Source organism: Trichoderma ghanense (assembly GCF_004382785.1).
Source record: "Trichoderma ghanense strain CCMA-1212 chromosome Unknown scaffold_3, whole genome shotgun sequence".
Classification (NCBI taxonomy): domain Eukaryota; kingdom Fungi; phylum Ascomycota; class Sordariomycetes; order Hypocreales; family Hypocreaceae; genus Trichoderma; species Trichoderma ghanense.
Window position 1 is genome coordinate 177747 of NW_027395666.1, and position 21995 is coordinate 199741.

The 21995-nt window shown below is 54.5% G+C and overlaps 8 protein-coding genes across 8 annotated transcripts; 5 read left to right on the forward strand and 3 right to left on the reverse strand.

Moving 5' to 3' along the window:
* Positions 1–167: 167 nt before the first annotated feature.
* Positions 168–1403, reverse strand: CCMA1212_003365 (uncharacterized protein; the record flags this gene model as incomplete). Its single annotated transcript, XM_073700715.1, has 1 exon — positions 168–1403. The coding sequence occupies one exon, from the start codon at positions 1401–1403 to the stop codon at positions 168–170; it is 1236 nt and encodes a 411-aa protein (XP_073560427.1).
* A 1242-nt stretch (positions 1404–2645) lies between these two features.
* CCMA1212_003366 (uncharacterized protein) lies at positions 2646–3347 on the forward strand (the record flags this gene model as incomplete). Its single annotated transcript, XM_073700716.1, has 2 exons — positions 2646–2925; positions 3040–3347. The coding sequence occupies 2 exons, from the start codon at positions 2646–2648 to the stop codon at positions 3345–3347; spliced, it is 588 nt and encodes a 195-aa protein (XP_073560428.1).
* A 3128-nt stretch (positions 3348–6475) lies between these two features.
* CCMA1212_003367 (Diphosphoinositol polyphosphate phosphohydrolase aps1) lies at positions 6476–7442 on the forward strand (the record flags this gene model as incomplete). Its single annotated transcript, XM_073700717.1, has 3 exons — positions 6476–6483; positions 6606–6784; positions 7024–7442. 3 exons carry the CDS (start codon positions 6476–6478, stop codon positions 7440–7442), a joined length of 606 nt encoding a protein of 201 aa, XP_073560429.1.
* Positions 7443–9193: 1751 nt separating this feature from the next.
* Positions 9194–9976, forward strand: CCMA1212_003368 (U6 snRNA-associated Sm-like protein; the record flags this gene model as incomplete). The annotated part of the gene is made up of 3 exons (XM_073700718.1): positions 9194–9360; positions 9465–9533; positions 9654–9976. The coding sequence occupies exons 1-3, from the start codon at positions 9228–9230 to the stop codon at positions 9974–9976; spliced, it is 525 nt and encodes a 174-aa protein (XP_073560424.1). The 5' UTR covers positions 9194–9227.
* Positions 9977–10654: 678 nt separating this feature from the next.
* On the reverse strand, positions 10655–11703 carry CCMA1212_003369 (uncharacterized protein; the record flags this gene model as incomplete). Its single annotated transcript, XM_073700719.1, has 2 exons — positions 10655–11265; positions 11412–11703. The coding sequence occupies 2 exons, from the start codon at positions 11701–11703 to the stop codon at positions 10655–10657; spliced, it is 903 nt and encodes a 300-aa protein (XP_073560425.1).
* Positions 11704–13321: 1618 nt separating this feature from the next.
* On the forward strand, positions 13322–14273 carry CCMA1212_003370 (uncharacterized protein; the record flags this gene model as incomplete). Its single annotated transcript, XM_073700720.1, has 5 exons — positions 13322–13326; positions 13421–13544; positions 13599–13646; positions 13713–13940; positions 14076–14273. 5 exons carry the CDS (start codon positions 13322–13324, stop codon positions 14271–14273), a joined length of 603 nt encoding a protein of 200 aa, XP_073560851.1.
* A 1457-nt stretch (positions 14274–15730) lies between these two features.
* On the reverse strand, positions 15731–18658 carry CCMA1212_003371 (uncharacterized protein; the record flags this gene model as incomplete). Its single annotated transcript, XM_073700721.1, has 2 exons — positions 15731–16592; positions 16662–18658. The coding sequence occupies 2 exons, from the start codon at positions 18656–18658 to the stop codon at positions 15731–15733; spliced, it is 2859 nt and encodes a 952-aa protein (XP_073560850.1).
* Positions 18659–20186: 1528 nt separating this feature from the next.
* Positions 20187–20573, forward strand: CCMA1212_003372 (uncharacterized protein; the record flags this gene model as incomplete). Its single annotated transcript, XM_073700722.1, has 1 exon — positions 20187–20573. A coding segment is annotated over one exon (387 nt), but the record flags the coding sequence as incomplete, so codon positions are not given.
* Positions 20574–21995: the final 1422 nt, after the last annotated feature.

Here is a 21995-nt window from a genome sequence, read left to right on the forward strand (position 1 = left end):
GAAATCATGTTCTTTCTCTGGTTTTATGTGCCGCTTTCCTTTTCTATTCTCGTTTGCTTTACCCGCTTGACGTGCAGTATCCTGGTGACACCCCTATCGTGACGAGAGAAAGGCTTGCTAGTATTCCTGAAACTTACAAAGCACAAAATCTTATAGAGCATATCCAATTACCCTTGTCGCACTAAATCCAAGCATACGTCGCCCATCAGGTCGGCTCCCAGCGCTGCGACCAGTTGCGCAACACTGTGTCGGATGCTCGACGTCGATCTGATGCTGCTGCGGCTCCAGCCCGCCAAATCCGACGTCTCGAACAGAGGCCCTGTAGGGAAGATCTTGAGCGGAATGTGGTCCAGGTCCAGTTTCTCTATGGCGCTGAGAGAAGGGATCCCCGGCATTTTGGCTTTGAACAGAGAGCCATATACTTCCTCATCGTCCGTGTCCGTGTCCGTGTCCGTGTCGTCTGGGCTTGCGTCTAAAGCCATCGGCATCTCAAGATCCCTGCTGGCAGATGCAGTTGCAGAGTCTGCGGACCGCGGGTCAGACGTGTCAGGGAGGTCTTCTCCCAAGCCTTCGGCGAAGCTCATGTAGGTATCCTTGCCAAGGATATCCAGAATGGCCTTATTAAGGGGTCTCCAATTCAAAGTGTCGGGGTCGAGTATATACTGCGGGCTGTATTCGATCTTGTACCTCATCTTAGGGCAGCTGTGGATGTAGTAACCAGGATACCACCATTTGTAGTTCTCTTCAATCGCGAGAGATATCTCGTAGAGAACGCTCAACTTGCCAGGGGCAAATGGATGGATGCTTTCATGGTAGAGAAAGTAGACGGAACTGACGCACTGCGGTAGCAAGTCAAGCACCCCAACGGCCACCAGAGCGCCGTCTAGGCGGTAGCATTGATGGTACGAACCCAGGCGACGCTTTCGCCCATCAGGTCCAACCATGAACCGACGTTGCAGGGGTGAGTTGCACAGAAAGCGCTTAAACGACTGCCGTGTGATTTCGTGAGGCTCATCCCCATGGACAACCCTCTGGTAGTTTTCATAGACGAGGAACTTTTCTTCTGTGAACGTGTCATCTTCAAGGGTTACAACCCACTTGTGAGCTGGCTCGGGCGGCGTCTTCACTCGGCTCAGCTCAGCCTCGTGTATACGCTCAGTGAGGCAGAATTCATTGTCACGTTTCTTGGTCTCTTCGCGTGACCTGGGATATAAACGTGCAGCCTGCTTCATGTATGACTCGCCAAGCACGTGTTTGTTGAAGCGGTTTATCGTGTGACGCTGGCTTCTGGTAGGGTAAAACTGCTCGGAATCCAGTCGAATGGTGTAGTGAGGACAGCAAGATGCTCGCTGGTTTGGGCGGTACAGAAGTCTTCCGGATCGCCTCCAGCCACGGTCCAACATTCTGAGGTAGAATTGTGGGCTAAGTGACGAAGTATTCGCATAATACGAAAAGCCTAAACGCCCGAAGCAGAAATAGGAGGTTAGCTTGTGGCCCAGTCTACGTTTACTCTCCGAGGCTGCACAGAGGTCCCAGACGCCAGAGGCAACAGGGCTTGGGCTCTTGCTCTCTTGTGGTATGAAGGCCTGGAGATACGTGATACAACAATGATGATGATGGAACTAACTTTGCCCTCGAGTGCCGCAGTAACCACATTTTGAGGAATTCGAATACCCTATGCACTCTGTCAGTATGAACGGAGAATGATGAACTGATCAGTGAGTAAGTGGGATGAAGGGATCATGTCCACAAGGCAGCGCCCGTTTCTTCTGGAAACAGCATCACGGTACTCGTGGATGGCGACAAACACGCATCCATAACGTCGCAGCCAGCAAAAGGGGTATACGAAAAGTAGTGTTGCAACATACAATCTTGAAGAGGTTGCAAGGTGGGGGGCTGAAATAAACGGGATGGGGGAACGAAGATGGAGATGGAGTCAAAAGCTCGGCTCACAGCCACTAGGCCAACCTCATGACGCGGTAACAGCATGACTTCCACCCCTCTGCATACGTGAGAACACTCAACGACATCAAGACAGCCGTCATGGCGCTCATGCTCATGCTCATGTCAAGCTGTAAGCCAATGAAAAGGAGTGAAGTCCCAAAGCAGTTGAACAGGGGGTTCGCAATAGAGGAAGACACTTTGCCGAGAGGAACTGCAATGCCCCGAGCCAACGATATGCACTGAACGCAGCACGTGTCAAGGGGCGAGGGTAACGAGCAAGACGGACGATTTTTATTGACTCACCGATTGGGGATATAAGCTCGCCGCTCACAGAAGAAGCTTCAGGGGTCTGCCCACCATCTTGGTCCATGGCTGGTCTGGCACCTCAGGCTTTCCCGAAGAGGCAAGTTGGTGCGTGAGACGTCGAGAGGGAGCGAGGGCGAGGATTTGATAGTGTAAGAAGTGTTCCCTGAAAGGTGAGGACGTGCGTGAGCAGACGTGTCCGGCACTCGTATATTATGGGCGTAGTATAGGCGCCAGAGGCTGTCAAAGAGCCAAGCAATGACAAGCAATAAGAGCGATATAAGCACAATCTCCGCCCTGAGGGCTCTCAGTTGCCGTCTTTGAAGAATCCGGAAGATGGCAAAGGCGTTCTGGCGATCTAGCGTGTGGGGTGGGATGTAGGTGATGCAACTGCAGTCATGGCTGCTACTGTCTGGCTGTCGATGCCGATGGCTTCAGGGTGGCCTGGTGGCGGAGTTGAGCTGCGCCTGGAAGCGACAGAGCCGCGGGTGAGAAAGCAGTTGCTTGGTTGGACGTGTCAGGGCAGGGACGCTATCACTGCTGCCAGCGGATGGGATTCGCGATGGAGAGAAGAGAGCGACGGTTCAAGCATCGCCAGGCGCTTGGGCGGAGTGGAAGAGAGGTCCAGTGCTAAGGTTGATGAGGTCAACATGAACTCCAGTCGCCCTGGCGGGGCAAGTGAGGGGTTCTGAGTTCTGGGCTTTGGGTGCAGCGTAGGTTCTGGTTTTAGTGAGTTTAGTGGATTCGTAGGGGGCGGGATTGCACTGACAGCGCTAAAGACGTCAGCTTCAGCGGTCCGTCCAGACGCTAAGCTCGCCAAGAGGAAGCGCAACCTCCCGGAACGCGCCATCACGGTGGAGAGGACGAGACTCGGAGCAGTTGACCTCCATTCGACTCCGATCTCCCAAATGGCCGCGGATATTCGTGCTGCGCCCAGAGAGCCGCAACTCTTATCAGCGGTAGGCATGGACGTACTGCACGAAAGCGGCTTTTGTGTACGGGCGTACGAAGTAGAGGAACGCATCGTCCCCAAAATGGGCGGTAAGGTGGTAGGTATGCACAAGCCGTGGTCGCTGCCAGTAGCGGCGGCTTGGACTTGAACCCTGGATGCTACAGGTAACATGTGGATGAATGGAGACAGTGACAGCTCACGGAGTTGCTTACCTAGTAACTAGCGGTAGGTAGGTATCATGCACCAGATGATCAGTCTTTCGAGGTCTTTTGCAGCCGCGGTTCCGAATGTCCCAGGTGCGGAATTGTGCAGGCCAACCGGCCCAAGGAACCGAGTGAGAGCCCAAGTGAGCTTTCCTCGACTGTCTCATAGCGTGATACAGTAAACGGTGATGAGTCTGCGCGTGCATATGATGAACAGCCTCATATAGTATATATGTATAATGTCGAGACCACAATGGCAGCGAGGCTGATCACAAGAAGCCAGTAGATACTTGTACTTCGTTCACGGACTGCCGTCTTTGGCTTCGTGTACATGCCAGCCGCCTGACGAGTTGAACGACTTGCAGCAAGACTGCATCCGCAAACCCCCGAAGGACAGCCAGGGCCCCGAAAGGGTGCCTCGCCCGAACAGACTTGGAAGCGTGGCGACGCTCTGGCATCTCGTTGGACCTGTTCGGATATGCATCTTCTCTGCAAGGGAGAAAGAGACTACCTGTAGACGACGGCCTCTCTTCACCGTATGTCCTACCTGCGAGTCCTTGTACGAAACGTGTTAATATGCACGCAGCATTGGGTGATTGTAGCAGCGGAAGCCTCATGCGACCACTTCTCGATGCGGGCTAACAATATGAAAATAGGCGTGATATTCGATGATTGGATAAGGCAGACGTGATATTGTTGCAAATACGGACATGGACGTCATGACGACTCTTGCTGATACGACGATACATCGGAACCGGTATCCCGTACATAAGGTACATTGAGTTGATCAATGTCGACCAACTCCCGTCACCATTGGACGGCTGAGTGGTGCTCGTACCTGCGAGAAGTCGACAAGATGGAGCGTTTGGCCCGGCGCCATTGGATGCATGTCGCTTGCATAAGGTACTGTCAGGGGGGGCCAACCTTGGCGGTGCTATCTTAATTTTATTTTAGGAACTTCCAAGGCTTGCCTGCCGCCTTGCTAACCGTCTTTCTTCCCTCCTGCTTGTTGCATGTACTCTCCAGTTTGACTCAGAGTTGTGGCATCATGGAAATGGAACCCTAGGGGCAGCACCCGTAGGGACTTTGACCCTCTTCCGGTCTCGAGTCCAAGCAATGTCTCTTCCATAAGGTACCTACCGTGGCCCTGCAGGCATAAGGTACTATTCAAGTGCTCGTACCTACATGTAGACTTCCTTTGGCTGTCAATGACGGAGGTGCCGACTAAGTGAAACCAACTTCTCGTGGAGGTTGTTGCGTGGGGTGCTGCATTTGTGATGCGTCTATATGGTACACTCACTCACTCACTGCATGCCTGAGCAGAGCTGAGCATCTAACCATACAATGTGCCCTGCTGCCTTGATCCTTCCTGCCACGATGCCTCACATCATGACCATCAACTTCATCATCACAGCTCCTCGTCCCTCCTCGCCAACTCCCAGAGCCCTCGCCTGCCATCGCCCACGCGCGTCGTCCCGGCGCCACCGGCCCTGACGCACGACATGACTGGGCAGGTAGGCTTTGTCGAGCTCCATCCCGCTCGCGACACTAACAGAGATGGCACCTTAGTTTGACTCTCCAGCTAACGCGGATCCTCCTCGGCCGGACCCCAGCTGATAAATGCCATGGCACGAGACATGCAACTGATAGCCTAGAGAGGCCGTGGTTTCTGGCCGTTACGCCATCGTCGACCTGTTGCTGCTGAGAGGCCTTCTCTTTGTTCTGGGCCTTGCCTTGGTCCTGGTCAATTTCTTCGTTGCTGTCATCACGTGCAAGTATAAGTGCTTTACACATTGACGTGAGTTGTTGTTCACTTGATACTCCCACCTTTTCCTCACTCTCTGCTCTGCCTCCACCGGCGCCGCTCTCGCAAGGAACAGACCGCAACCCCGTGCCGCCTCGCCATCCGGCGCATAGAGACGCACGTGTGCCTCCTCCCGTCGCCTGAGCCTAGTCTCATGCAGCCGTGTCCGGCTTGCTGCCCCTGATATTGCCGCAGATTGCGCTGTCGGATATTATTTGAACTGAACCCGGCCTCGTTACCAATTTTTTGAAGGTACTTGGAAGTGAGGAATTGGCATCCAACGGCGCGAGCTTCGGCTGCCCTGGGGTTTCCCTTGCCTGTCCCCAACCTCAGCTTGCTATTGCTACTGCGACTGCTACCTCCTTACCTCTACGCCGTCTACCTTTGCAAATTACAGGTGGTACTTGTATGCTGTGCCTGCACAGTAGCAGCATCACAAGTCCATCTTCCTCTCCCTTCACGCACTCCGGGGCCATACCATCACCCACCTTTGCCTAGCATCAACCAGCCAACCGCCTCCGGGCGAGAAGTGCGCGACAAACTTTGGCCCCATCTCCGCGTTCTGAGCCAACATTGAACCTGGCAAGGCAAGCCCTCGGTTCCACTCCCGTCCCTTTTCTGCCCTCCAGCAACCAGCTCCAGCAGGGGAAAAACCAGCTCCAGCAGGGGAAAAACCAGCTCCAGCAGGGGAAAAACCAGCTCCAGCAGGGGAAAAACCAGCTCCAGCAGCACCAGCTTCGAATCACGCTGCGAGAAAGACCGCGCTTACAAAGTAGTTCCGCCCTGGGACGACTTAGTACTAAATCCCTTCTCCAGCGTGCTGCCTTGCCATCGATTCCGTCCTCTTTGCAAGCCTTTCAGGTCCAAGTTGCCACTGGCTGTAGGTGTCATTTCGTACCTGCAGTTCGCACACGAAGTACCCCTTCGAGTAACGGGTACAAGCATCAACTGCCCTCCCACGCAGAGCATAGCGCACTTTCCCATCTCGCGGGTCCCCGACACGGCGCCGAACGTCCTGCTAAAGTGCGAGACCATCAGGTACAAGTACACCAACTTACAACCACGGAATACTTCGCTCTTCCGGCCGTGTCTAGAACGCCATCTCGCCCGCAGAAGAAAAAAAAAAAAAAAGACCTGGACACCCACCACCCGGGCCTGCATTCGCTTGCACCCCTGTCCTGTCTCTGCCCATTATCTCGACAGGCAAGACAGAAGAACGACGTTGAAGCCCGTTCTTCTGCTCTCTTCAAATCGACGACGATGCAGCACATGCTACTGTGACGCTTTCCCTGCCTCTCCGCCTAACGACCGCTTCTCGACCGCCGGCAGAATCCCCGTTTCCGGCCGCGTTTTTTCTTCCTCTCTCTCTTCCTCGGCCATCTCTACTCCGGACCTCCAGACGAGTGGCCAATCACCTCCGAGTCATCGTCAACCTCTGCACACCCATTCACACACACGCAAATCGCAATCACACAAGCACGCTGGCGACGACGGCTGCAGCAATGTCGGGCTCGGCCTCCAGCGGCGAGGGATCCAACAATCGGTCAATGCAGTCGCGGACCGGGCGGAGCAAACAACGTAAGTCGTCTCCCGAGTGAAGAGTGCAGCTTGTCGCACCCCAGACTCCTCCGCCCAAACTCAAGTCGCGACCTCTGCTTCGTCTTGTCAAACTTCCCCAACCCCTCCTCTGTTTTCCGTTGTTCTGTGCGCCTCCTTGCCGCCGCTACCTTGTCAGTTGGCTCTTTGCTTGTCTGCTTTTGCTTCGCTTCGCCGACGCCAAAGGCCCGGGATCCCACTGACCCATCTCCCTCCTGCAGGGTACAATGCGCAAGGAGAACGACTCGTCGCCGGCGTCGTGCCGCTCAGCGCAGATCGCAATCGTGTCATCCTGATCCAGTCCACCCGGCGCAAGGGCTGGGTCTTGCCCAAGGGGGGATGGGAGTCGGATGAATCGTGTCAGGAGTCTGCGGTGCGGGAAGCCTGGGAGGAGGCTGGCATCACGCTCAACATTGACTATGACCTGGGCAACTTCGAGGAGAAGCGGCCGCCTAAGACGTCCAAGGACCGGTCTCGCTACTACTTCTACCAGGGCACCGTGCTGGACCAGCTTGACGACTGGCCGGAAAAGGACAAACGGGAGCGCGGGTGGTTCACGTATACACAGGCAATCGAGGTCCTCGTCAACAGACCCGAGCTTCAGGAAGCGTTGAATCGCTCCTCAATGAACAGAACATGAGCGGCTGCCTTTTCAAGGCGGCGCGCTCTCAGCTGTTCTTCCTTCCAGCGAACCATTCCACCCTTTTCGGTTCCCCTTGTACATTACAAATTCTCCCCTTCTCCAACGACCTTTGGGGGTTCGCCATGGATTGGCAGGTGCCTCGAGGGCATGGGACCGTCTTGACCGCGGCGGACAGCCTGCGTTTCGACCGTCAACGAAAGCAGATGGCTGAAGAGCAAAAGAACGAAGATGACAGTTGCTTGCATCTCTGGCTGGCGATCACGGCGGCTCCTATGGCCAAGACGCCTACTCTACTACAGACTTTTTCAGCACAAAAAACAGCTAACCATCCAGGGGTGTGATGAGTTTTTGATTTCGGCTCAGGCGTTGTCGGCAGGGTTTTTTTTCCCATCATAGAAGCTATCATGCAGAAAGAAAAAATACTAAGACGGGGGCGGGGCACATTGGGGTGTATTACAAGGCATAAAGATGATGCTCTTGACATAGGATACACAAAATTAATTCTTTGCAAAGAATACGGGGTGGCTGGTCGCGCAAATTGCTTGTCCTGCCCTGCCCTGCCTGTCCTGTCCTGTCCTGTCCTGTCCTGTCCTGTCCTGCCCTGTCCGTCCTGTCTGGGTTGCGAGATATTTATTAGAGCATATTCAGAGAGAGAATTGAGGCCGTAGACGTGACGGGGGAGCTGTCGTGTGCGCTGGAGCCAAGTACCTGCCTTAGCTCTGAGCCCCGGACACCCCTCACTCTTGACAAGAGGTACGAGCATGTACCTGTTACAGCACGGAGCACCTCCAGCTGATGGGATGGTTGGATCGATGGCTGATGATGACTCAACCGTCATTGTCACCATTGATTGTCATGCCGAGATCAGCGTGGCTCTTATTGGATCTCGATTGTCTTTGATTTAGCCGGGCATGGGGGTCTTTGTCGATGCAAGCAGACGTGCAGGTACCTTACCTTAACTTTACCTCATGTTTGCCCATCTGGAGTTGATGTAAGCCGATAAACCGACGAGAATCTTGGGTGCAAAGTGCTCTGAAGCCCTGGCATACCGAAACGGATTCGTGGCGTTTGATAACCATGATTTTGTCGTATGACAGTTATCGTAGGCTGCATCACGGCATGTTGGTGCTACCTGTGCCCCTTGACTCCGTATGATACCTCCAGACGAGGCGTTCATGACCAATCTCGACGGAAGCTCAGCGCCATCCATCAAGCCTGACTTTGTCTCCTGCCCCGCGTCCAATCCAATTAAAGAGAATCAACCTTCATCCTCCGCTCTAGCAGGGAAAGACATGGTTGGCTGTATCAGGCAATTGATTCTTCATTCATGCATACGGTAAGGTAGCCTGACATTTTTACCTTTGCTCAACAAGTCTTAGGGTCGGTACTAATTCCGTTCTCTGACGTACATGAATCTAGACCCTCCCATGAAGCTTTGGTGGAAGTCAACGTTGACACGTGATGTCCGCTTATCGATAAGTCCCCAAGACGGGTATCCCTGGCGGGCGATAGCGAACCAACCTCGACCTGGGGACTGCCATGCCTTACGTTGCGATTGCTGCTCTTCACAGACTCGCTGCCACTACGAACCCTTTCCTACGGCCATGTTGACATAGACACACATACAAAGGGCACCCAAAGCAGATTCATGGACCTCTAAGCCGGACCAGCGACACCGTACACAGAAAAAGACCATTATTCGCTCCCTCGTCAAACCGATACCTGACGCACACACACACACCACACAGAGGAGCTCCCTCGTCGCCCACGCCCCATGCTATCATGATGGAGAACCTAGCCATCTCAGACGCTCCTCCTCATCCGCCTCCTCCCGGGGGGGCGGCCGCGCAGCCTTTTGCGCAGCTGCCGCCGCAGATGTTTACGACTGCGGCGCAGCTGCTGGATCTTACCGATAGTATGACTCTCTTGAGATGATACCCGGTGGGATGGATATATGCACCCACAGAGGGAAAGAGGATGGGAAGGAGAGGCATTTCGTGCTAACATGCGCTCATGTAGAGAAACTCATGGTGGTCTTGCGTGATGGGCGGAAGTTGGTTGGAGTATTAAGAAGTTGGGACCAATTCGGTGTGTAGTTTTCCCTGTCCTCTTGACCCATCACGAAATGTCCTCAGAAGGAAGCGCACAAGACAGAGGGGGAACGAAAGGATGAAAGTACTTTGGTCATCTAATCGGGTTTTTGGTCAGCCAACATCGTCCTGCAATCGACAACGGAGCGGATATTCGCCCCCCGCCCCGACAACCCCCGATCAGAGTCCCCGTACGGCTACTTCGCCGACATACCGCACGGCATTTTCCTCGTGCGCGGTGAGAACGTCCTCCTCCTGGGCGAAATCGACCTGGACAAGGACGACGACGCGCCGCCTGGGTATCAGTTGGCCGAGGTGGATGTGGTGAAGAGGCTCGCGGAGGCGAAGAAGGCGGCGGATAAGGCCAAGGAGAAGGCGCGCTTGAAGAAGCTGGTGAGAATTGGCTTCGAGGGAGAGAATCTGGGTGACATTTTCTTCTAAAGGGAGAGGGCTTATCGTGCACTTGGAGCTAGTGCTTGTGCGAGAGAAGTTGAAGGAGGGTGGATTGGAGGGAAAGCCGACAGCAGGGACTTTGCTCTTGCTCTTGCAGATGCTTTTACATCTGTGATTTCTTTGTTTTTGTTATTATGCGCTGCGGCAGAAGGGCGGTCCGGTGGCAGAATATTGTGAAATGCCCCGGATCGAGGGACATGAAGCTGGTGCAGTTGAGCGGGTGCAAGAGAGCTACTATCTGGTAGATGCTTTTGCTTTATGCCTCGAATGGCTAGATACGTCGGTTTCGAGTAATAGCTGCTTTTAAGACCATGATATGATACAGCTCTTGGTGGGACTAATTCATCTACAATATGTGACGGCTTCATATGTTGTAGTGTTGTCAGGTCATGAGATGCTCATCATTAGGAGTTGTGTAGAGAGTCTTGCTAGCTAATACATAAGGTAATCATACAAATGCCCTCTCTAAGCGGGCAAAATATCGTTACAAGACACCCTGTTTTTCTTTTTAACCGTGAGAATATCAACCATACCTGACTCAAGTGGAGAGAGGCCGGCAGACGAATACAACCCATCAACGCCAGGAGGACCAGACCATTTCCCCTTCTTTTCTTCTTTTTTTCAACGTCCGCAGAAGCATGCCCGCTCCCCCGTTTTTGCCTTGTGTTAACAATCCCAACGCCGCTTGCTCTCAAACATGGGTATCGGTGTATCGCCCGGATTCCTCATCCCCCCGCCCAGCAGCCAATCCGTCAGGCCGACAAACTTGGCCCCCATGCCCTTCTCCCAATCGCCCCCCTCCTGAGCGTGCTCAATAGTGTGCGTCAATATCCTCCCCTCGGCGTCAAAGTCGAAGATGAAGAGCCCCGTGAAGGCCTTGTGCGGATCGACGCCCCGCGCTAGCCGCAGCGAGGGCAGCGAGATGCCCGATCCGGATCCGGACCCGGATCCGGGCTCGTCCTTTGGCTTGCGCTTCTCGCACCAGCGCACGACGAGCTGCTCCGGTATGGCGCCCGGCCGGCGGGGCAAAAAGGTGAGGGGCTCCGAGGTGACGCGCTCGGCGAGGATCTCGAGCTGGACGTTGCCGATGATGGGCACGCGGTTCCAGGCGATGGGGGACGTCCAGAGGGCGGCGGTGTAGGCGACGCGGCCGGAGACGGCGGGGAGGTGCGGGTGCGTCGAGGGGAAGAGGCGCAGGGAGATGTTGGGGGCGAGGATGTCTTGCGGGAGGGGGGACTGGAGGAGCGTCGGGAGGTGTTCTTGGAGGATTCGGAGAGCTAGTGGAGAGGTTCGTGTAAGTAAGAGCTGGCATTTCTGACTTTCCGTGTCCGACTCCTTCTTTATTCTTCTCTGTGCTTGGCCACTGACATAGAAAGGAAGGATTTGAAGGTGCTATTAGGGATCATGAATCGAATCTACTTACTTCTTCCCAGCTTTGCCTTGTTGGGATCCGGCGGCTGGTCTCCCCGGCCTCGCACGGCGCCAGTGCTCTCAAAGTATGTCCTCGGCAAGCTATTTCGAGTCTCGGATTTCACCTTCTGCAGCAGCAGGGCATCAGGCAACGGCTGTTGTTCAGAGACTGCCTCCGTGGGCGGCCGCGCAACGGCATGTGCCGGGGCATTCGCTGGGCCGAAGCTGGTGATGCGGCGGACAAAAGCGCCGGGCAAGGACCGGGGCAACGGGCCGGTCAGAGTGTTGCGCAGGGGCGCGGCCATTGGATGCGGTTGGCGCTCCTGGGGAGGAGCCGCATGAGATTCGAGGGGGATGGAACGAGGAGGGCGTTTGCTTGTGGTGCTCGGTCAGAGGTGCAATGGATGGCGGTGCTGGGACGGCATTGGACCGAGGGGAGCCGGGGAGGTGGTTCAATCTTTTGTTTCTTTTTCTGCCCTACGCCTTGGTGCTTCGGTAGTGCGTCCTGTTTGCAAGGCGAGGCTACAGCGGTTGAGTGGGCTGCTTTAGGGAGCATCGCTGCGGGGCCGTTCCGCTATTCCGGGTCTCGGAAGGGAAGTGGAAGGTCTGGGCTAGTACATTGCACTTTCGTAGAGGAGACGTCCAGAGGCTCTCGCAGAGCAAGCACACAGAACGGAGGAACTCGGGATGTCACGCATGATGTCACTGTGAGAACCAAAGCATGGATGAGATCATGGCGGCCTGCGATGGGATTCCATTTCTTCCACGCCGATCCATTGTGCACTGGCCGGCGTGGCTGGATTCAGGTGATCACGGTCTGGAGGGAATGCGAACCATATCTTCGAATCACATGCGCGCCTGGTCTAACGTGCGCTGCTCTTGTGCCGCAGTCATCTTTCGACTGCAGGCCGCAAATACAGTGAGGTGGCTTGCGCCAAAGGAATGAAATGAAAGCAATCTCGAGTTTCTGGAAATAGCAGAGAAAAGCCGTCCATCAAAGAGATGGCCGCCATTATGAAGAGTCAGTAACTCGTAAAGCTGCGTGTCAAATAGAATCTTGTGACGAATGAAGGCGCTTCTTCCACAATTGAAGGGTTCCATAACGGGGTTGCGATATGGAGTACCTACCTAGCAGGCAGATAAGATAAGGTACCGCACTGGGACCCCGAGGCAGCACCACCTGGCAGTGCACAGCCTTCTGGTACCAGTGGTACAGACCAGCAAACCGACGTCCATCCAGGTTCTTTCTGCCCTGTTCAACGACAGTGATCCGTCGTCTTTTGATTGCAGCATCCAAGAAGCAAGATAGAATAAAGCCGCTTTGCTCACTCCGAGGTACTTGGCAGTACCACCAACGGCGTCCCCCGTACGCAGTATCTTAGCGCAGCTTGCTCACCAATCCAAGGCCAGAGGTACTGCCTCGTACCTAATAATAGCGTCAAGGTACAGACTGAAACAAACCCAAGAGGCTTGCAGGCTGGAGGCTGGAGGCTGACTGGTCACCCGCACGTGACCCGCGCTCCCACCGCCCATCCCATCCTCCCAGCCCAAAGTCCAGCCAACGAGCTTGTCCTTCCCTGACGTACTCGAGACCTTGGCCAGCCGACGCTCCTTTGACCTCGACCAACCATCCGCCTCGATCGCCACTCGACCGTCTTGCATCTCTCCAGAGCCTCAGAGCCTGCTTTTTCCGCTTGTCATCAACAGCCAACGCAACACCAGCCGCCCATCATGAACCCTGAGTGGTACGCGGCCCCCGTCGCTCGATTGCGATACTCTCTCTCCTGAATGCTGTCCGTCGTATATGGTGCTAACCAAGTCCGCAGAGTACAAGTGCAAAACGGGCAATCTGTCGGTCGGCTGCGTCGAGCCCATCGCTGCGGGCAGTGTGGTGCGGCTCTGCTGCTCAGTAACCATTCGGCGATGGGGTGAAACGATGCCTCTGATGACGGCGCCTGTCCCAGACAAAGAGAAGGAGTGGAAGATGAGCCTTCGCTGACACGCCGGTTTTCCCAACTACAGATACGACTACCTCTTCAAGCTCCTCCTCATCGGTGACTCCGGTGTTGGAAAGTCTTGTCTGCTGCTGCGATTCGCCGATGACACCTACACCGAGTCCTACATCTCCACCATCGGTGTTGACTTTGTGCGTCGAGCCTGGGCTCTCGAGGGTATCCTCATGTGCTAATTTCCTTGGCAGAAAATCCGAACGATAGAGCTCGACGGCAAGACCGTGAAGCTGCAGATCGTAAGTTATGCGTACATCTTGGTACACTGATCTGATGCAGTTGGCTGAGACTTTTTGATCATCTAGTGGGATACCGCCGGTCAGGAGCGTTTCCGAACCATCACCTCATCCTACTACCGCGGTGCCCACGGCATCTGCGTCGTCTACGACGTCACTGATATGGACTCCTTCAACAACGTCAAGCAGTGGCTCCAGGAGATCGACCGGTATGCCACCGAGGGCGTCAACAAGCTGCTCGTCGGCAACAAGAGCGATATGTCCGATAAGAAGGTGGTTGAGTACACCGTTGCCAAGGTGAGTTAGCGCTCAGCTGCAGCCTGGCGTCACTCGCCAGTCACCTGCATCGAAGACTGCCTGGCATCTCCAGGCTACCATCTCCAGGCCTCCGGGCAGGCTCTCCGTACACTTGGAGCTAACGTTTCTCTCTAGGAATTCGCTGACAGCCTGGGCATCCCCTTCCTCGAGACTTCCGCCAAGAACGCCAGCAACGTCGAGCAGGCTTTCTTAACCATGGCTCGCCAGATCAAGGAGCGCATGGGCACGACGACCGCCAACAACACGAAACCCAGCGTGCACGTCGGCCAGGGCCAGGGTGTCGGCAACTCTTCCAGCAGCAGCTGCTGCTAAATGTTTTTTGTGTTTTTGCTTGGTCGTGGCCGATACTGGTGACAGGATGATTAGAGCAGTATGACTTCCCATGGGGAAACGACTGAACCATGTTTGTTATGACATTTTCCTCCATGATTCTAGGGTTTTCTCAGTTTGCCCCCCCATTTCTGCGCATTAGAGTACATCATGTCTCGTTGGATCTCGCCCCTTCGGACGCACGCATGCGGCATTCTCGCTTGCTTTCTAGGACAGACACATTAGGGTCGGGCGGGAAAGAGAGAAGATGATGATACGGGAGGAAGGACGTGATACTGATACACTCTGGGAACAAGGCGCAAACATCAAGAGAGACGAGGACCTTACGGTTGCGCTAGCTGTACTTTCACGCCTTCCCTTTGCCCACAATGACTCCCTCCCACCGAGAGGTTTCCATTTGGGAGAAGATCAATGGACGCTGATGGAAACTGTGGCCTCTGCAGCAAGCTTGTGTTTTTTTTTTCTCTCTTGGTCTCTTTATTTCTTCCTTTATTTACATTGGTATTATCTGTTCGCTATTTCCATTACTTTTTGTCGTCCATTTACATGGTGCTTCGTTGCTGAAGGCTTCCAATGTCCTCTTCATTTCCCGTGTCTTTGTAGCTTTACTTCGTCTCAGAGATGGGGAAGCAACTGCTCATTAATAATAAGGGGAAATGCATGCCAACCTTAGTGTAAAGGCTCCTATGATGAAGCATAACGAATCATGTGTACGGTGTCCGGTCTCGAAGACTATGTACGTCTCCTAGAAATGTGCACAGTTGCGAGAATGGCGGTTGGTCAGTAATAGGTAAGCTCGCTCGTCTGTTAAGACAAGGGAGACAAGGGGCGACTGGCCGAAGCGAGAACAAAGGGGGAGGGGATGGCATTTTCGTGAATAAGGGGCTTTGTCCTGCCGTAGCAGCATAGATGGCTCTGAAAATGAACGAAAAAGTCAAACCAGAGTACACAGATGCAGGACGTGAACTGGCAGTGGCTCTCAAGTCATCAAAACTCATACATAATTATTCTCTAAGTATTTGAAAGGGCCCGCGAAATGCCAACAACTGAAAGAGCATCTCGCAGCAAGTCGCCCCAAATATCCACCACTACCTTGCAGTACACTTGTCTATATCCGTGTTTGTATGTTACACCCTGGTACAACCCAGATCACTCCAAATTTCCGTCCAGAAACAACGCTAATATTCGAATAAAAAGAAATAACGAAACATGACTTCAAATAGGAAGATGGGAAATTAGGACGATGATGAGAGTGGGCGGAAGGTAGAAGATAGTGGCGTGTATCATAATTCGTTGTTGCCAGAGAAGCAGTCTAGCACCCGACCGGACACGACTCATGGCAAACCGAGACTCTGCGTCATGAAGACAAAGATTGAAGAGGGAAAAAGAAAAAGAGAAAGAGACGATGTTAGGAAGCGCAAACCTCGGTATGCGCACCACTATTCCAATCCTAGAAACTTGAGAGCCTTTCGGGTGTTACTCTTCGGCTCGGCGGGTTTCATGAACATGGGCATGAGCCTACGCTCCTCAAGATCCAACTCGGTGTCTTCGCAGCCACTATCAAAGGTGGCCATTGATAGCGCATCACCACGGAGTTGCCGCCGCGTGAACCCGCGACCTTGCGCCGCGTCCGAGTGGGGGGTTAGGATATTATCCGTGAACGACGGGCGCCGAGAGGACAATGTCAGCGATCCGGGACTGGAGGAGGCTTCAGCGGAGGTAGGCGACTGTTCGATCTCAGTCGACATTGAGAACCTTGTGTACAGGGCATCCAGCGGAACAGGTCTTGACTTCCTGCTGTTCCTGTTGGGCGAGGCTTTCTTTCGAGGCGGAGAATCAGAGTCGCCGTCCTCGACCTGGATGTTCCAGACGGTAGATACGAACTTTGCAATGTCTTTGTCAGTAGCTGTAGACGCAAGCAAAAAGTTCGCGTTCGAGACTGTAATGTCCGAGCTCGATGGCTGTGGTGATAGACTGGGTGTTTTGGCATTCGCTTTGGCTCCAATGGCAGGGCCTCCAATCTGGGTAAAGGGTAGACGGTCCGGCTTGTTAGGGTCGACGATTTGGGCCACCTTGATGAAGTCTACGCCTGCCAACTTCTGCAGAGCCAATATGGTGGACAGGTGTTCAGGGGGGTACTCCAACAAAAGGTACCGGATTTTGGGGTGGAGTGCCAAGTACGTTTCGAGATGAGGGATAAGCAGCGTCGCCAGAAGGTACGAGTTGGTGAACGGGTTATCGGATGTCTGGTTCGTCAGGGGAAGCGCCGTGAATGCTTGCATGGCATTGGCAAGCAGGTACCTGCTGAGCGGTTAGCCTCTCTGTTCACCAGCTATATCATGCATATATCATGCGAAAAGAAAAACCCACCGGAAATCTACACGACCACTGCGGCCTTGGCGATCGCTCGATTTGGTACCGATTGACTCCAGTCGCTTGACGATTCCGGTCGAATACACTCTGTCCACACCTTGTTGAGACCCAATCGCCAGAATGTGATCGACTCTTCGGTTGCTTTCCCTTTGTGAATCCCGAGACTCTGATTCTCGATGTGAATCCCGAGACTCTGATTCTCGAAAGACCGGCTTCCACATCCCACCGAACTCGGGAAGGACAGCAAATTGGAATTGGCGGTAGCCCTCAGATTCTGGGGAAAAGTGCTTGCTCAAGATTGATCGAAGCAAGTTCTGGATGGCAACGGCAGTCTGCCCGGCTACAATATCGAGATCGTAAAACTTATCCTCCTTGGCGATATTGGGAGGCGGTGTTTGTGCTGGCGTCGGAGGCCGAACAACATTGACAGTCGGGACAATTCTCTTCGGCGGATGCACTGATCGCATGTTCGTGAAGGGATCCAGATCATCATCATCTGCCGTGTTCAACACAGATGTCTCGTGAGCTCTGTCGTGATATTTTTGGTCAAGCGCGGTTGGCTGGTAAAGAGTCGTTGCGCCAGGGATACCCGAGGAGTACGGATACCCCAAAGAGGAGGGTGACAGAATGGGATAGTTGCCAGCCTTGAAGGATTTGATGATCGAAGAGAGCAACGGGCTTGGTGTTTCATCCTTGAAATACACAACCAGGTCCTCCAGCCAAGGCAGCAATGGCTGGAAGGGTTCCTCAGCCCCCAGGAGGGCTCCAGAGGTATTGTGGCATTTTCTCGGTTTTCTATCCAGGGTGTTTTGGTCAACCTTGGTCGACGGTTGTCGACCCCTGGATCGAACTGTTCGTCGTCGATCGATGTAACTTATCCTCCGGATAAGCCGAGGCTCATCTTCGCCTGAGACCATGAAAGATTGGGAACGGCAGGCAGCATCAGGCTCTGCTTCCATCTCCGTGGAAGCTCCTGAAATGCAGAGGTCTCTCAACTTAGCACTGAGCGGGTAGATTCTATCCAAGGACCTGACTCTGTGCGGCGCTCCCTTGGAGCTCGAAACTGATGCGCCGCGGTCGGACGTTGCAGAATCTCCGCTGCCCCTGCGATCATGTGTGCGGGCATTGAGTAAGTTGGATGTGGGAGAAAGCACTTCAATGTCACGGTGCACTCCAAGGTTCGAGCTGACCGGGGATTTGCCAACAATGCCGCAGGGCGACGCCGGCCTGATCTCTGCAGAGTCGAGCCCCAGCCTTTTTGACGGTCGGCTGTAGTCAACAGCGGCAAAAGTCGGTGCTTCGGGGGTCAGAGGGCCGCCGTCATCCGTAGCCTCTTCGTCCTCAACTTGCGCGCCAAAGAGGAAAAACGGAGCTGCGTCGCCAAAGCCATCCGAGTAACCATACAGTGGTAGGCTGAGACTTCGCGGCCGAGTAGTCGCGGCAAGGTCGAGCAAGTCGTGTGGTTGTAAGTTGGCTGTCTGTCGGTCCAGGTCATCGGCAGCTCTCATGGCCCTCGTTATGGGATCATTGAAGTCTTCGTTGAACGTTGCGGCATCTCCAGAGATGGCGTGGCTGTGAATCTGACTCTTAGCCTCGAGACCGGCCAGGCCGTCCTTGGCCAGCTGGGCGTAAACAGCTTCCGCTTCGACCCTGTCTCCACTCGTCTCGTGCTTCATGATGGCTTGGATACAGAGGGCGTGGGCACTAGGCGTGCCGCCGTTAAGGAATGCCAGTCGCTTGTTCAACGTCGTTGCTCCATGGAGGAAACAGCGTGCGGCTTCATGACGAGCGGCAAGGGCATCGTGAACCTGTCGAACGTACGCCCGCACCTCGAACGCCTTGTCCGAATCATTACCGGAAATGTAGCACTGAACCGCGGGAAGAATGAGAATCTGGGGTGAGGTCGGCAGCAGTCGAAGCTGAGTTGACACAACCTCGGAGGGGCCTTCGAAGGCAACAACACTGCCATACTCGTCCATTCTGGTGTCCGCCATGGTGAAGAATATGTCCTCAGTTGACCTCTGAACGAAGGCGGGAGGTAGATTAGTGAAGGAAGAGAGTGGCTCAGAAAATGTGAGCGGAGCCGAAGAATGTCGGCAAGTAATTCTCGGTTGTTGATTGCACGCAGGGCCCAGGGCTGCGGCGGAGGCAGTGATGGAGAACAGGGACGGAATGGAATGGCGGTGGGTGAGCGACCTGCTCCCGGCCGTGTTTCAGTCTTCTTTTCCCTGGGTATGCTTCAGATGTTCGGTGAAGTCATGACCACAACAACGCAGTCGAGGCTTCCAATTCGCCGAGACAGGTGAAGCTGCCAGAGCCCGAGAGCTTGTCGGGAGCTATGGCTGCGTTTTTCTATCGGCAGCGGCGAATCCTAGAAAATGACAAGTGACGGTAGGAGACGTCAGCAGGGGTAGCAAGGAAAGGGTTGACTTGCAGGGCCTGGATGACCAGCAGCAAGGAAGTGGGCAGAGCTACCGAGTACGATGGGAGAAGCCTCGGGGGCAGTGAAGAGAAGGGTGATGTGGTATTTAGGAGAGGAGCAGAGACGAGAAGACGGGAGAGGAGGTGAGAATTAATGGAACCTATAGTTAGACGAGAACAGAGAGGGCAAGAACAGGAGGATATGAGGAGGAGGAGGAGGAGGAGGAGGAGGAGGGAGTTGATGTATGTCGACGTCAGGCTGGTCGACGATGGAGATGAACGAGGCCTGCCAGTGGTTGGTAGGTACGTGTACTTCGCAAGGTACTTGCCTTTGTGGCACACAGCAGTTTGTCCCAGCGTCGAATCAGATGCGAGAGAGCTTCGTCCAGAGCTTCTGGCGGCTGGCAACAGCTGCTGCCGCCGGGTACCTGGGCGTGCTAGCACAAGTGCCAGATACCTGCAGATCGGTGCAAGCTGTGAGCTTCGCAGAAGTAATGAGAAAGGTGCAGGAAAGGTACAGGTACGATTACGGAGCACGGAGCGCTTGTCCTGCATTGCACTTGCCTCAGACCGCACTGGCCACTGCTCTGCACCTGCCTCATATTGGTGGCCTGTAACACCCCGTACCTGCCTTAGAGCGAACCGAGAGACACAGCACAGCACAGAGTTCAGCTTGAAGTGCAGGTACCTTACGGTACCTGAGGAAATATGGGCGCACAACGCCAGGTACAGAGTACGAGCGAGCGCGTCCAGGCTGTTCCAGCGCCGCTGCAGATGTCGTGCGCGTGCGAGCTGTGGTCATCGTGCAGGTCGTACAGAAGACTTGTCCGGCAAGCGCGTGCACTAAACGGCAAGTCTCTCGAGCACAAGCCGGGAGTTGACCACCGACTCGGCTCTGCGCCCCACAGGAGCAGCAGGGATCAGCTTGGCCCCAAATTGAAGCTTCATCCATCGCCAGGCCACTTGGTTGACACCAACTTCAAGCTGTGTGTGCTGTCGCCTGTACGATGCACTACCACCTAGAGAAGACCACCTTACTGCTCCTACTGCGACGACGACTGACTCGCAAGCCGCCGCTCCATCTCACAAGCTTCCTTGCCATCACTTATCACCTCATCATCAGCATCACCGCGAAAGATATGCCCGAGTCCGGCCGCGGCCTCGCCTTGCCTGGTTGACACTCGTTGGCAGCAGCTCACGCGGCGGCGGGTGCGTTGGCGCACGGTTTGCTGGCCTAGCAAGGATGTGGCCCATCAACTCCTCTGTCCGTGTGTCTTCTTTTCTTTCCTTTTCTTCTTCGATTCCTATTATGGAGACGCTGTCGCGCAGGCGATGTTACAGGTAGTATCCGATCCACGGAGCATCAACCACTCCGTCCGGACAGTACTTTGTACAGAAGCTGCTCTTCCGTATTCCTCGAGACACAACAACGAGAGACAAAGACACGGCTCGGCCAACCTGAATGAGCGAACGGATTCCGTCGTCTGATGCCGCTAGGCTACCGGCTTCCATCCTCCTTACAGGCCTCGGCCGACGCTACCATGCTGAGATATCCAATTCGCCAGTCTTCGTCTATTCCTTCGGTGAGTTGGTTGCATCACGAGAAAAGGAGACTTCGACATCGCTATTTTGGGGCTCTGATCTGACGGTACATGTTGTATGTATCCTTCTGGATCTTGGTGGGAACCAGGGGCTTTGTTTCTTTCGGGCTTGAGGTGGGCAGGATGCGAAAGGTGGCTTGACAGGGGCATTCGGACATGGGGAACCGGCGATGCGAAATGGAATTGGACAGTTCATCAAGACCCCTGTGACCGACAAACCAGGTCCTTTCGGCGCCAACAACGAGCTCAACCCCCTACGAGAACACAATTTGATCACAAATCGCAGCAGAAATGTTTGCCTGATCTGCACATGCATCGCTGCAGGTTGCAGAGCGCCTGTTGGTCTTGGCGCTAACAACTCCCAGTGTGTTATGGAACGAAGTCATCTCCGACCCTCTCACCCCATCTTCTCCAGAGGATTCGAGACAACAACGCACCTTTCAGCCCACTCGCCCACACTCTTGTCAACCGGACGCCGGGGACCCCACCCAGCCAAGAGTCGCTCAAGAGACATTCTTGCAGGCGGCCATTGGACAGCGAGAGGTAAGGTACTACTCCACGTCTGCGAGTACAGAAACATTCAGCGGATAAATCTGGCGTTGTCTCAACCAGCACAGGCACCGGGCACGATCATGTCTTAGACCCGATCGGCAAGGACAGCCTGCAATGACGCTGCGGTGCTTCGCTGTGGCATGTTGAAGTGAGTCAGCATGATACAGTCCCTGTGGAATAGGGCTCGTGCAAGAAACTTACAAACGTCCAGAGGTACTCGGCGTAAACGAAGGACGTACGGTGACACACCCTTGATATCCTGTTGCGCATCGCTCTCATCCAGGCGCTGGGATTGGGAGATCGGGAGTACAGCTGACCTCAGCCTGGCAATCATGACGCACCGCCTCATTGGCGTCACGGCTCCTACCATTTCGATTGGCTACACTTCAAGGATGCAGCCGCCAGCATCTGTATTACCATACCCGCGCATCGGGGAGGTGTACTCGGGGAACATGACAGTTTCAAACGATCACCCGGAGCCAAAAAGGAACGGCACCAATCACGAACTTGAGATTCGGCCGCTAAATTTCCGGGGTGGTGTAGGTCATGGTGGTGGCATCATCACGACCTCTGCGAATCAATTGGCTGTGTCCCGAAGACACAATGCGAAAGCAGTGAAGCAGCGCGGCCGTTTGCTCACTGCTCTTCAGACAAACAAACCTTCAGCACTTGCCAAAAGATGACCAATGCCAGCAAGTACATACCAGCTGCCGGCTTTTCCCGCCCATTTTGAATCGTGCTCTCACCGTTTGGTGCG